Consider the following 15,858-nt stretch of genomic DNA (forward strand, 5'->3'; position numbering starts at 1 on the left):
CTTCAGCCAGCCATTGTTGACAAATGTCGCCATAATAAACAACGAATTATACTGTTAATCTATTTGAGCATTTCAAACGCACAAGTGCTTGGAAGTTGCGGTTCATTCACAGTACTTGATAGTCAGAAATTGACGATAGCCCATTTCCATTTTGGTCGAGGATATGATGGCTAGGTAGCATGCTATGCAAATGGACAATCCTTGGACTGTGAGTTAGCGGGTGTTTGTGGCCTGTGATTTTCCAGATCTTCTGGAGAGTAGAATATGGGATTACATTGGAAGCTAGATACGTGTGATATTACAACAATTTATTCACATTAATTTATGGGTTATTTTTTAGGAAAACATGTGAAGCATGCTGCTAATTTTGATAGCATGGACATTACTAAAAAAATTAACAAATACAAATAGGCACACTGATAAATTATTTATGTTTGTCAGTTGCGGCGGTGAATTTTCCCAACTGAATATGTCCTTAGTAGTATCCATCAGTAAACACTGATAAAAATATTCCATCGGTATATACCGAAGAAATTATAGTGGAAAAAAAAGAAATGAAAAAAGACAAAAAAAATACAATGACATGTCATTTACACTGATAAAAATACCGACAAACTTCAAAATACCAAAATATACACCAACGAATTAAGGTTGTCGGTATATTCCAAAGAGCATTGAAGCTTTTCACCTCTCAATCGAACTGTTAATTGTATTTAATACATACAGGACCACCGATAGAAAATACCCGTTGGTATTTTTTCGAGAGCTAAGGTAGTGTTCACTTCTCACTTGCATTGTATATTATTGTTCAGTATATACAGGATCACCAATGGTTAATGTACAACGGTATTATCTCGAGAGTTAAGGTGTTGTTCACTTTTATCTTGCACTGTTTATTACATACTAGATCACCAATGGATAATGTACATCGGTATTTTCTCGAGAGCTAAGGTATTATTCACTTCTCACTTGCATTGTTTATTATTATTCAGTGCATACAAGATCATCGACAGATTAAAAAATAGTTGATGATAGTTGGCGGGTTTCTAAAAATTTTCAATTAAATTGAAAATTTTAATTAGATGTTATAGACAGAAACACTGACAAAAAAATTAAAATATTAATTTTTTATTTTCAGTTGAGAATAATAGAATGTCTTGGGTTGTGCCTTAGCCAACCTTCCTATTTATATATATGTGGCAGAACACGGCAGTAACTGTAGGGATTACAATATTGGAATAATCCCACATTAATTTCCTATTCAGATATATACATGCTATACATTCTATAATATGCCCCCTCAAGCGGAGGGTGGAGGATCGCCCCGAAGCTTGAACCGAATAGTAGTAAAGGATGCAACAGGAAGCGGTTTAGTGAAAACATCTGCAAGTTGATCCCGAGAAGGGATAAAACGTATCAAAATCTCTTTCTTGGCAACGCGCTCGCGGACAAAGTGATAATCCACCTCAACATGCTTAGTACGAGCATGGAAGATAGGATTTGCTGAGAGATAGGTCGCGCCAAGGTTAATTATCACACCAAATGGTAGGAGCAGAAACTGAGGGAACCTGCAGATCTATTAGCAAGTATTGAAGCCAAATGACCTCAGCGGTACCATCAGCTAAGGCTTTATACTCAGCCTCAGTAGAGGAGCGAGCAACTGTGCGTTGCTTACTGGATTTCCAAGAAATCGGCGTTTGACCAAAGAAGACAAGGTAGCCACCCGTAGACTTGCGATCATCAATACTACCAGCTAGCCCAATCTGCATCTGTAAATCCATGTAGAGCAAAAGAGGAGCCTCGAGTGATATGAAAATCATAAGATATCGTACCTTTAAGGTAGCGTAGAATACGCTTAACAGCAGCCCAATGAGAATCTGTAGGAGCATGCATAAACTGACAGACTCTGTTAAGAGAAAAATAGATATCTGGACAAGTGAAGGTAAGATACTGAAGAGCACCCATGATTTGACGAAATCATGTAGGATCAGAGAATGAATTATCCTGCAATATAGTAACTTTCAAAGGAGAGACTGGAGTATCAACGGGTTTGCAGGAAGTCATACCAGCTCGAGTGAGGATGTCAAGAATATATTTATGTTGACGCAGCATTAAACCTCGACCTGTAGACTGAACTTCAATACCTAAAAAGTAGTGAACGACGCCTAGGTCACGAAGCTTGAATTCAGAGTTTAGTAACTAGATTAGGTGGTGAAGCATAGTAGAGTTGCTACTTGTAAGCAGAATATCATCAACATACACCAGAAGATAAAAGATATGGGATCCATTAGACAAGATAAACAGGGAGGTGTCAACCTTGGAAGCCTGGAAACCAATGGAGAGCAAAAAATCACTTAGATGAGTGTACCATGCTCTCGGTGCCTGTTTTAAACCATACAATGATTTGTGCAATCTGCACACATGAGATGGAAGAGAAGAGTCAACAAAATCTGGAGGTTGTTTCATGTAGACCTCTTCAGTAAAAACGCCATTAAGGAAGACATTATGAATATCAAGATGATGAATCTTCCAATTTCACGAAACCACAATAGAGAAAACCAATCAGACGGTGGCCTGCTTAATAACTAGGCTGAAGGTTTCAGAATAATCAATGCCTTCCTGCTAGGTAAAACCTCTAGCAACAAGGCGCGCTTTATAACGCTCAATACCACCATCAACATGATGTTTGATCCGATACACCCATCTAATGCCAACAACGTTTAGCGAAAGATGAAAGGGAACCAAAGACCAAGTGCGATTAGAACGCAAAGTTGCGATCTCATCACACATAGCATTATGCCAAACTGCATACCGATCAGCATCAAAGAATGCAAGAGGCTCAGAAGAGGGAGAATGCAGTACCCATGTGGAGGCAGGATTAGCGGCAGTTAAAGCAACCGAATTTGCTGTCTTCGGCTGCCGCGGTCTGAGAACCATAGGATGCCTGCTGATCTCTGGTGGCGACGCAGGGGAAAATGGTGGCAGTGAGAGATCTATGGCAGCTGATAAGAAGATAGATCAACCATAAGATTTAGGCCAGCCGAAGAGGATGAGGAAGAATCTACCGCAAGCATAGGACTTTCAGTAAAGGAGGGGCTATAAGCAGAGGCCGAATCTGCAGTAACACTGGCCAAGGATGGCGAAGCAGAGGAGGGACTATAGATTGCACCAAGGCCAGGAGGGGATGCGTTCGGGTGGCTGGATGAGACCAATTGACGAGCTGAACCTGCATCATAATGGTTAGATAAGCATGCATGGAATGATGGGCAGGGGAGGGGCGGAGGCTGTGTTAGGGTGGATGTTTGGAGTGGCAGAGCTGAATTATAGTGGCTGTTTGAGGGGTTGTTTGGAGTGGGTAATGGTGGGTGGTGGAGTAAAATCGGGAGGGTGATAGTGGCGGGTTGGGTGGGGGTTGTGTTCGATACCTTTGCAATCTGTTCAAAATTATCAAATGGAAACACATGTTCATGGAAACGGACATGACGGGAAATATAAATGCGGTGAAATGCAATGTCAAAACATCGATAACCAAGGCGCGAGGAACTGTAACCAAAGAACACACATGGAGAGGAACGAAAATCCAATTTATGATTATTATATGGACGCAGAAAAGGAAAGCAGAGACACTCAAAAGTACGCAAAAAATGATAATCAGGAGACCGTTGAAACCAACAATCAAACGGAGATCGATGGGCAAGACCAGGAGTAGGCATGCGATTTATAAGATAAACAGAGGTTTCAAAAGCATAATTCCAAAACCAAAACGGTGCTTTACATTGCCCTAGAAGAGTAAGTCCTGTTTTCACAATATGCCTATGACGACGCTCTACTATGCCATTTTGTTCATGAGTGTGAGGACATATCAGACGATGATGGATACCAATGGTCTGAAAGAAGGTGGACAGTTTGCGGTATTCACTGCCCTAATTAGTTTGAACATATTTTATTTTTAATGAAAATTGATGTTCAACAAGAGTCTGAAATTGATGAAAAACAGAGTAAACATCAGACTTGACAACGAGAGGGTAAGACCATACATATTTTGTATAAGCATCAACAAAGATAACAAAATAACGATAGCCATATGAAGAGAAGAGGGGAGCAGGACCCCATACATCACTAAAAATTAATTCAAGCGGAGCAGAAGTTTTGTGACCCGTAGGTCCTAAAGACAAACACAATGATTTTCCTAAAGGACAACTTTGACATTAAAAATTAAGACATTTGTTGTTACAAATGATCTTATTTTTTTAGACTAACAATTGAAAAATACGTGAAGTAGGATGACTTATTTGACGATGCCATAAATCAGCAAAAGCAAAAGTGCAGGGAGACCAATAGGCTTGAGGAACTGACATGACAGAAGAGTTGGTCAGGGCATAGAGACCATCTTTACTCTTACCTGAGAGAAGGACTTCATTGGTGTTGAGGTCGTTGACATAAAACACACGAGGGTGAAATTCAAAATAAACATTATTATCAACGTAAAATTTCTGATAAGAGAGCAGAGGTTTCGTGATTGCAGGAACATGAAGAACATTAGTTAAAGTGAAAGAACGATGTGGTGTATATATTTTTATATGACCGAGATGAGATATAGGAAGGCCCTTACCATCACCAACATGCAAATTATCATTACCAAGATACGATTCTGCAGCAGTCAAGGTGGCAAGATCTGGTGTGACGTGTTGATTGGCACCAGTATCCGGAAACCAATTGGCAAAACCTGTTGAGGAGAGATTGCACTGCGCCAGATTTGCAATAGGTTGTTGGCCATAACCCCGTTGCTGTAGTTGAGGACAGTGGGGAGCGATATGGCAAAAATTTTGGCATAGTTGGCAGCGTGGATTCTGCCCCCTATTGCGCTGCCAATTTCCCTGCCAATTACCTTGTCTACTGTCACCGAAGGAGGAGCTGTGGAAGCTGCGGTGATCTAGTCTGGAGCAAGCAGACTGGTTGCCTCTGCTGCTGAACTGGTTGGGGTGCCAACCGCCATTGAAGCGGCCCCTGTTGCGACCAGAATTGCCAAAGGTCTGGCGTTGCGCAACAAGGGTAGACGGTGGGGTGTTAGGTGTGGGCAGCAAAGGAGCATGTATGGCAACCGAAGATTTGTGAATAAATTCATGCGTGGGGAGATGACTGTGAAGATCCGCATATGATAAAGGTTCAGCCTTGGTAACAAGGCTTGTTACTAGATCTTTAAACTCTCCCCGAAGACCACGAAACACATATAAGTCGAAATCCTCAAGCGAAACCGGTCGGCCAGTAGCGGCTAACTCATCAAACAAGGCCTTAGCTTTTTGCATAAATTGAGTCATTGATTCATCACCCTGTCGAAAATCCTGAAGAGAGCCATGAAGTTGCATAATACGAGAGTTTGAGGTGGAAGCGAGAGCTTGCTCAAGAGTATATGCCAGGTAGAACAAGAAGTTTGGTAGCCAACAACAAGGTGCAGAACTTCACTGGATAGGGAGGAAAGGAGAGCACTCAAAATAAGTTGGTCATGTTGTTTCCAGCGAAGAAAGAGCAGATTTACCTGAAGAGAGGTACCATCAGCGGCAAGAACATGTGGAGATGGACATGCGTTGGAGTCATCAACAAAGCTGAAAACTCCTTGACCTAAGAGATACGACATCATCTGCATACGCCAATATAGATAATTGGTGTTTGTTAATTTGAGGGAGATGACTTGATGAGTGTGAGAAAGGGAGATTATAGCAACGGCAACAGAGACAGAAGCTGCATCAAACGTAGGCTGCAAGAAGGGAGTATTGTGGGGGTTGAAGAGAGTGTGTTCACCAGCCACGGTAGGGGAGGAGAAAACAAGGGGTGATGCAGCAGAGGAAGACAGAGGGGTCGCGACAGGAGAAGAGGTCTGCACCAACGGTGCTGCAGAAGAAGAAGATGTAATGGGCGATTGTTCCATTGCAGAGGAAGCTGTGGTGAAAGTATTTTAGTTATTTTAGGGCTCTGATACCAAGTTGAGAATAATAGAATGTCTTGGGTTGTGCCTTAGCCAACCTTACTATTTATATATATGTAGCAGAACACGGCAGTAACTGTAGGGATTACAACATTGGAATAATCCTACATTAATTTCCTATTCAGATATATACATGCTATACATTCTATAATATTTTCTGATGGTAAAGACATCGTTAATGCTTGGCGTGTTTATGAAAATATTTGATTAAATTAAAAATTTCAATTAGACTTTACAAATGGGTACACCGGTAAAAAAATTAATATTTAATTGGTCGTTAGAAACATCGTTGTTAAAAAAGATCCAAATTAAAAGCACATTTTTCTTATTTATCTCCTCTTGTGCAACTTCTTCTCTCCTCCTCTCAAATCTTCATCTTTCTTTCTTTTCTCTCTCTCCTTCTCTCCTCCACCGTTCTACTCTCTTCTCTTCTCTTCTCCTCCACGCGCAGGTATGTCTTCTCCTATCTTTTCCCTTTCTTCTCTTGTTATTTAACATAATTTTCTATTTTTTTCTCTTCTCTTTTCATCATTTATAATTTTCTGCTCTTAATAATTGTATGAATGTTGTTGGAATTCTTAAAATTTTCTTTTCTTTATTGATTGTATGAATGTTGTTGGAATTTGATTAATTTTTAATTTTATTTTTCTATTATTTAATGATTGTATAAATAGAGACGAGATCATAGATGAGTGATACATGTGCTCCATCTTATTCGCTCCACAGTCCCAGCGAAGACCCGCCTTCTCCCCCTCCTCCAACGCCTCTATTCTAGATTAATTTTATTTGAACTTATAAATGTTTAAATTTGTAACAAATATTTGATTTTTATATTACTTTATTTTTTTTTCTTTTTGTGTTTAATAGTTTTTTTTTAAAATATATTTTTAAATTATTACTACCGAGGTTACCGACGGTCTAAGTCCGTCAGTATATTCCAAAGAATCGGAAAAGAATTATTCCAAATGTCACTACTATTATTTATTGACCGACAAAATAATAGATGGTTTATTTGACGGTTATATGTCAAATTTATCGAAAGAAATACTGATAGACAAAAAACTCATCGATGAAATGACATACGGATTTTCCATTGGTGATATGTTATATTCATCAATGGAAATCCTGATGGAATTAAGCTGATAAAAAACATTTGGCACACTTTGTCTGTCAAGAAATCCATGGGTAAAATTATTACCGACATACCAAAAATTACCGACAAGAATTTTTTTGACGGATGATTTCCGTCTGTGAGCAAGTCAGGAAAATTCATGCCAACAAACTATGAGTTTAAATATTACAAAAAATTATATCAATCAATCTAAAAATTTTGATAGTGAGATGGTGCTCTCATCAACAAGAGCACCAAAGTTAAAAACTATTGGCATTTTCTATTAACGTGTTTTGTTCAAGAAAACATGTGGAAGAAAAAAGAGAGGATATGTTTCAAGGCAAAACCACTCTATTAATTAGTAAAGATAATTCAGAATAGCAGATCCCCGATAACCAAAAAAGTTAAATGTTCTTGAACTCTTACATAGACTTATTAAAGCACGCCATTGAAGGAAGTGATGATCTGTGCATGTGGAACTGAAATTCAATCTGTGCAGCAGTAGAAGACTGTTCAGTATATCAACCACGCAGATGGCCTAACATTCTGCTAGCAGTGATGCAAGGATGGTGTGCTTTCATACACCAGAACAGGCTCCAAGGTTTTGAAATATAAGTCAGACATTCGAACACGGTTTTTAAGCACAGATCTATTTATATTCAATGATGGAAATATTGTGGGAAAATAAATTTAATTCCAAGTGTAACAGAAATAAGAAATATTGACTGAATTACAACCCAGTTTGTTGTGCAAGCTTGGCCCATTGTTAGCATACACGCAGAGTAGACAGATACTGTGTGCATAAATCACTACCGTTAGCGGATAAACTTATGCTTAAGGAGACAATCGTTAGCATAAATCACCGCAGGACAGCTACCAGTACATGGAAAATTAATACGTGTGCTCAAAAATGGAGTTCAAATATGAACAGAATGATAAAGAGTGGGAAATGCATGCCGAAGTCAAATATTATAAGATACTTCAAAGTCAAAAAAGAAAAGGTGGGGATAAAGCTTGTATTGTATTGCATATAGACAGGGGCAGGGCCTTTTATAGGAGGGCTGGAGCTAAGGTAACAAAAAAAATTTAATAATCCACTTTCCTTTTATCTTTTACATAGCAAACCTAAACACTGCCCACTTTCCCTTGCAACACTAATTAATTAGCAGCCATTAGCTGCCTACTTAATTGCTAGCCAGTAAATGCCTAATTAATTTCGCTTGCAACACTAATTAATTAGCAGTCATTTGCCGCACTTAATTTCCCTTGCAACACTAATTAATTAGTTATATTTTACTGCAAACCTATCTAAATATAAATAATTAATTGGTTCACATGTCTTCTATGTAACTTGAGGTTTTAGTGTTTTCTTCTCAACAATATACAATTTTATCTTGGATTTTGAAGAAGAATGTATACAGAGAGCCGCAAGAGTGTAAAATCATCAGGTAAGAATTTATAAGCCTTGACTTTTCATTTTAAATTCAATGTTTCACATTTATTACAGTAGATTGTTAGTGGATTAAACCATAGACTGTACCTTAGAAATAGACAGATGCTAACACACTAGTACTAATAATTTACTGGTTATTTCAAACTTAAGTTCTCCAAATCTCCTAGTAGTCTACATCAATAGTTTATCCTTGTATATTCTGCATGCATTTCATGAATATTCTATTGTGGCATTAGTATCTTTTCATCTTGCACCTGACTTCCCTAATCCCTTTTACTTGAATAGATTATAAATTATAATGGAAAATCAAGGAAGCAAGAAGGAAAAACTATGTTTGCATTCTTTAAACCAAACGAACAAACATCAACCAGTAAAGGACATTCTCCATCCAATGTTGATGTCTCAAATCATAGTGAACAACCCCCTTTCAAATCTCAAAGAGTTGAAATTGATGTTAATACTCTTGAACGAGATCCTGGGTTACGAATTCCAGTGTGAAAACATCCTATTAATCAATAAGATGAAATTAGAAGAGCTTATATCAAAATGAGTTCATATCAACCTAAGTTAGTAGAGCATCCAAGAACTGAATCAGGGAGACAGTATCGTCGATTTCAATACACTTGGTTTGATCAATTTCCTTGGCTAGAGTACTCTCCATCAAATGATGCAATGTTTTGTTTTCCATGCTTTATCTTTGAAAAAGTGTCTCGTCATTTCACATTCACTACCGAAGGCTTTAGAAGTTGGAAAACGGTTAATGATGGGGTTAGATGTGCACTTTTGATACATGTAGGAAGTCCCACTTCACCACATAATAATGCTGTGAAATCTGCTGAAGATTTAATGAAAGTAAGTAGACATATTGATAAAGTGTTGAATGCACAAACTGTTGAAGAAGTTCAGAAAAATCGGTTGAGACTTACAACAACAATTGAAAGTGTTCGGTGGCTTAGCTTACAAGCATGTGCATTTAGAGGTCATGATGAATCTTCGGCTTCTAATAATCGAGGAATTTTTTTGGAGATGATAAGACTTATGGGGAGACTGAATGTTGACATTGATGATGTTGTCTTAGAAAAAGCTTTGAAAAATGCAAAGTATACCTTGCCGACTATTCAAAAAGAGATTTTGCATATTCTCGCGAACAAAGTGAGAAAAAAGATTTGTGAAGAAGTTAGAGATGCAAAGTTTTGTATTTTGGTTGATGAAGCCAAAGATGCATCAAATAAAGAACAAATGGCTATTGTTTTGAGATTTGTTGACATTCAGGGTTTTGTACGAGAGCGTTTTTTTTAACAAAGATGCATCAAATAAAGAACAAATTTTATTTTTTTTTATATTTTGTGTTATGTATTTGAATTAAAACTTTATTGTTAACTTGAAAAATTTATATATTCGAGTGAATAGGGGTGAGCAAAAAAACTGAAAAAACCGATTAAACCGAGAAAACCGAAAAAAAAAAATAACCGAAAAAACCGAACCGAAAAAAAACCCGATTAAACCGATTAAAATTTTGAAAAAACCGGCCGGTTCGGTTCGGTTTTATAAGCAGAAAACCAAAAAAACCGAACCGAACCGAAACCAAAAAAAAATGGAAAAAAAACTGAGCCAAAACCGAGCCAAACTGGAAAAACCGAGCCAAACCGGAAAAACCGAGCCAAAACGGAAAAAACCGAGCCAAAACCGAGAAAACCGAACCGAGCCAAAACCGGAAAAATCGAGCCAAACCGGTTTGAACCAGTTTTTTCCCTAAAAAACTGAACCGAACCGAAACCGGTCGGTTTGACCCGGTTTCGGTTTTTTTTAAAAAAAAATTCGGTTTGGTTATTTTTTTTTATAAAAATTGAACCGAATCGAAAATGATCACCCCTACGAGTGAATGATTGATCTTAAAAAATAATTTGTGTATTTATATCATAGCACAGTAAAGGAAAAATTCATGGCTTCGCCCCTGCATATAGACAGAAACAGACAGTCCTCCACAGTACCAACACCCCATCACCGACGGCCTCCACTAAAAGAGAAATCCAAAGCACACATTCCTTTCTATAATATTCAAGATCACCAAGTGAGAGGTACTAGGAATTTAAGAAGCATTTCAAAACCGTTGTCTCGTAATTACCTTTACAATTAATGCCTCACTCTTCAAAAACCTTGTCTTGTTACCTTTCAAATGCCTATATATAGGGTTACCACTTCAAGCATTTCCAGTCAACAAAACATACTGGTTTCTCATATAGCGAGTGACACGCATAAACATACAGATACATTGAGCCGTGAGAGTATAATCTGGAAATGGCAAGTCCAAGAGTGTTAGGGACTGCTTTCCTGGTCTTGCTTATTGTAGACCTCACCCTTGCTGTTAGGACACTACAGGCAATCAGTGGAGGTGGAGGTGGAGGGTAGGGAGGAGGTGGAGGTGGTTGTTCTGGATCAGGACTTGGGTCAGGTTATGGTTCTGGGTCTGGATCCGGGAGCGGTGAAGGATATGGTGCTGGTGGTCGTGGAGGAGGTGGAGGCGGAGGCAGTGGCGGAGTTGGAGGTGGTGACAGTGGTGGAGGCAATGGGTCAGGGTCTGGCTATGGGTCTGGTAGCGGCTATGGTTCTGGTAGTGGGATAGGTGGTGGTGAAGGTGGTGGTGGCAGCGGCGGCAGTGGAGGTGGTGGTGGTGGCGGTCAAGGCTCTGGATCTGGAAGCGGGTCAGGCTATGGAAGCGGAAGCGGAGGGGGAGGAGGAGGAGGAGGAGGTGGTGGGGGTGGGGGAGGTGGTGGGGGTGGGGGTTGAGGATCCTGCTCTGGCTCAGGTTATGGTAGTGGGTCTGGTTATGGGGAGCACTGACCCATTGGTCAAAATAAAGTATGATAAGAATAGGTAAAAGCTTGCCATGAACACAGAGGTTACCGTTTCTTTTGTATTCTGAAATAAAATTATGGGAGCTCACACATGCAAGCATGTAGTATGTTGGCGAGCAATTACAACTGACTGTGCATGCATGTCTATATATAAATCTCTTAATAAAATCACTTTTTAGAGTACAATTTACTCTAAAAGTATATTTTATAGATAATCTCTCCGCAAACCTTAGTAAAAAGTGAACATATCATTTCCATGTAAACAGGATTTCATCACAAAAAAGAACTTCAAATAAAATTAAAAGAAATGAGCTTGAACTTTTGAAAATTGAAAAATTCTCTCACAACCCAAGACTTGCAGTACTGTTGACTTTGCATGCAGTAGAAGGACCATGTCACAAGTGAAAATAACTTACGACTGCCAAAAAGAATACCTATGTAAAAGTCTGACCTGGTCAGTGGAGTTCAGTCATTTTCGGTATTGAAAACTACTTACCTCTCTCTACCAAAATGTCACGCAGAGTTTTTGATGCCTCGCCAATGGCGGCCAAAAGGCCTTTAGAAGCCGCAAAGTGAATTTTATATCCAAAGGACCACCAGTAGGTCTGCTCAACATATATTCTGAAAATATATAATTTCAAGAAAACTATATATTGGCATTAATTTGCTATTAAAATTATGGGAGAAAAAAAGAGAGAGAGGACACAACTACTCTAGTAATTAGTAAAGATAATTCAGAATAGCAGATCTTACGTAGACTTATTAAAGTATGGCATCAAATTAAGGAAGTGATAATATGTGCATGCATGGAAATGATATATTGATAAGGGTTCTTAGAGTTAGAAGTGAAGAGAGAATGCTAGACCCAAAATCTGAGGCTGATGCTAACAACATTTTGAGGGCTATAATTCCTGCTTGTGACCCGGCTAGAGCAGGTAAAGCTCAAAACAAAAATGCTTTTCCTTCTCTTGTTATTCATGTCTGCTAGTCACTTTGTTTTCCCAACTTTGATTGTTTTGTGTGTTCTAGTCTTTTGAGCGTAGGCCAAAGATGAGATTCCTCAACATGTGGAGTGATTTCATGTTTAAAGAAAAAATATTATTAGAACTCATTTTGACAACGTTGTTCTTTGATTTGTTTTCTTATTATAAATCTCACATTGTTTTTCATAAAAAATCAACTAATAACCTTTTCTCATCATTTGTTCTACACTCAAAAGCTTTCCAGGATGGTATCATAGGCAGAAATCCGAGTTCATTTGGACCTCTAATTAAACCTGCAAAATCGAGCCGAAATTCTATTTGCAGCAGGATTCTCTGCTTTCACACTACATATTCAAACGGACATATCTTGAGTCTCAGATATCAAAATTATGCAATTGATTCAAAAGCCCAAAATCATCTACACATTCACGAATACAACTTTTATAAATGATATCAGGTCAGATAAATCGTTTTGAAGGCAAAAATCTGGGCACAAGCTGAAGGACAAGATTGGTCTCCTGGTCTGATAAAGAAACTAATGGTGACGAGCATTCCAATATAGCTGAGAGTCTGACATAGAAATGATAGGCCTTAGAATGTAAGAAAGGTGCAAATCAAGGCTCTAACATTCTATGAATGATAGAATATAGCTGGAATGACCAGATATTGCAAGAAACCAAGTCAGAAACAAAGTCTAAGTTGCAGTAGAGTATAAATTACAAAAAAGTTCTGACAACAGCATAATCAATTTTCAAAATAAAGTCTGAGGGATTTAACCAACCTTAATAGACAAATTAAGAAAAAGAATTAAGTAATATTAAGGACTTCTAATTAGGATAAGAATCCTAACAAAAGATAGCAGCTGAGGGAGGGAATAAAAGAAGCAAATCACGACAGAAACAAATCTCTTCTTCTTCTCTGCAACGTTCTTTTCTCTCTGTTTTTTGTTAATTTTCCGGCATCTATGAACTACACTTTGGCTTTTGGTTCAAGGGAAATAGACACCATCTCCATTATTAAGTTGTAAGAAGTAACATTATCATTGTAATTCTTTCACACTACAACATTTAACAGTTTTACTGACGGAACTATTCCGTCGGTGTAAGATTACCATTTCGTCGGTAAAATCTTTACCGACTAATTTCCCGATAGAAAACGTCCGTCGACATAGTGTTCGTCGGTAATTCCAAGTTCTGTCACTAATTCTGTCGGTAAAAAATAAATAAAAAACCGATGGTTTTATAGACGAAAAATGCGCGCAAAAAAAAAACAATTCCCGCTGGAAATATACCGATGGAATAATTTTGTCTGTATTTCCAGTGGTAAATCACCGACGGAATATGTCCATCGGTATACACGTCGGTGATGGTGGTATATGTAGTAAATATTTTTCAACTCTTTGTAAAATGCCGACGGACTATGTCCATCTAGAAATTCGTCGGTTGTGATTTAAAAAAAATTAAAAATTATTTAGAATAAATAATATAAAATTATATAAATTAATAGTAAAAAAACCAATCATGCAAATAAAATTGTATGAAACATCAAAATATAAAAATAAAGTTAAATAAAATTCATCCAAATATTCATTACAAATTTAATGTGTTTCCAAAAAAAAAATTAAACTAGAACAATGGTGGAGCTGGAGGAGGAGGTTGGTCGTTCCCGGGACCAAACGGCCAAAAAGAGGGGCACACATGTATCACCCATATGTGATCTCATGTCCATGACCATTTGGCGGAGTTGTTCATAATCCGCCGAGAGTCGCTCGTATTTTTTGGTGAGATGAGCCATATGTTGCTGCAAGGCCACGAACTTCATAGATTGGGTGCACGATACTGATTGGGAGCTCCAAACGGTTTAGACACTACGGGCCGCCCGCAAGTTCTCGATCGTAATGTTGGAGATCCCATACACCCGATTTTTATCGGGTCCACCAGATGATCCTACCTCCATCCATAAATCCGGATCGAAATCCGGATGGGTCGAAGGATCATCCCCATATCTCTCCCTCAACTGTCTATTATAGGTCTCCTGAAAATTAAAAAAGAAATCATCATATTCAATTCAAGAAAATAATAACTTACGAGATAAAATGGTTGAACGAACATACCACGAAGTGTTGAGCGCGGTTGTCAATGAACTGTTGCACGCCCTTGTGGTGGTCTTCACTCCGCATGTGCATCTCTACAAACAGCTCCATTGGGCTCGGCTCACGTCCAAGAGACGTAGCCTGTAAGAAAAAAAATGTTGCAAGTTAAATATATTTATAAGTAACAACAAATTAATTAATGATATATTTCATTTAAATTAATCATACCATTCGTTTCGCATGTGCAACAAACCGAACCGAGCTGCCGGTGTGTGTGGTTTCCGTTGTAAAGGCACACCACCTCTATGCTGTGAAACCGTGCTGGAAGAGGCAACATCACGAGTCGGCGCAGGTGCCTCTTCTTGATCAGCACCTAAGGACAAGTCATCCTCGCTCCTAGAAGAACTAGCTGCAACCATATGCTCACGATGTGCTGTTGATTTCATTCTACGCATCTACATAAATTTATACGAATAATTACATAATTAAAATTGATTATTAAAAAAATTCGGAAGCACCTCTCAAATACTGGAGACTACCCAAAGTTTTCAAACCTGTAAATATTGACAATAGCCACAAACCAATTGACTCCATTGAAAAATCTTATATATAACCTAACATCTATACAAATTTAACAATAAAATAAAGGAAAAAAAATAACATTTAATTTTATCTATTCAACTAACATCTATAGAAATTCATCAATAACAATAAAAATTATTGGAAATAATTAAACACATATCATGCAATAATAGAGTAAAATTGAGATAAAATAATTAAATTTAATCCTATATAATCAATTACCATTTACAAGGTAAATTCAACAATAACAATTAAAATTAAACAAAGTATTCAATTATTATGGCAATACAACTAATAAAATATATTGAACAAATTAAAAAAAAAAACTATAGACTTTAGAATGAAAAATGCTCACCTAAATTGTGTGTTTATTTCAAGACTTTATCTACATACAATACAAAAAAAAAAACACAACAAAATATATTATTAATAAAACAAAGAAAAAATGAGAAAAATAAAATCATTAAGCATATTAAAGAAAATAACTTAAATTTTCACAATAGATGAGAGAAAAAAAGATGAGATGAAATGTAAGGGGAGAGAAATGAACTGAAGGGGCAGTCGCTGAGATTTATATTGCAGTTTTGCCGATGACATCACTGACAGACTATTTAAATAATATTATTTTTAATTACTTCATCAATGAATTTTCAAAAGTCCGTTAGTAAATTTTGAATTTTGCACTAAAATTTTTAAATGACCCTCCAGAATTTTCACAGTCCGTCGGTATATACACGCGGTCAGAGATGCATTAATACCTACGCTTTAGAATTTGCAGAGTCCGTCGATAATTGTGAAC

General features: G+C 37.6%; 1 protein-coding gene across 12 annotated transcripts in view; it reads left to right on the forward strand.

Moving 5' to 3' along the window:
- The window catches only part of LOC112323555 (glycine-rich cell wall structural protein 2), a 224,948-nt gene that overhangs the window by 122,488 nt on the left and 86,602 nt on the right, over positions 1 to 15,858 (forward strand). For all 12 annotated transcript variants that reach the window (XM_052452152.1, XM_052452162.1, XM_052452156.1 and 9 more), the window contains one exon: positions 11,000 to 11,062. In XM_052452152.1, coding sequence (XP_052308112.1) covers positions 11,000 to 11,062 — 63 coding nt within the window. The remainder of the gene's footprint in view (positions 1 to 10,999; positions 11,063 to 15,858) is intronic.

The sequence above is a fragment of the Populus trichocarpa genome, chromosome 1 (assembly GCF_000002775.5).
Source record: "Populus trichocarpa isolate Nisqually-1 chromosome 1, P.trichocarpa_v4.1, whole genome shotgun sequence".
In the NCBI taxonomy this organism is placed as follows: domain Eukaryota; kingdom Viridiplantae; phylum Streptophyta; class Magnoliopsida; order Malpighiales; family Salicaceae; genus Populus; species Populus trichocarpa.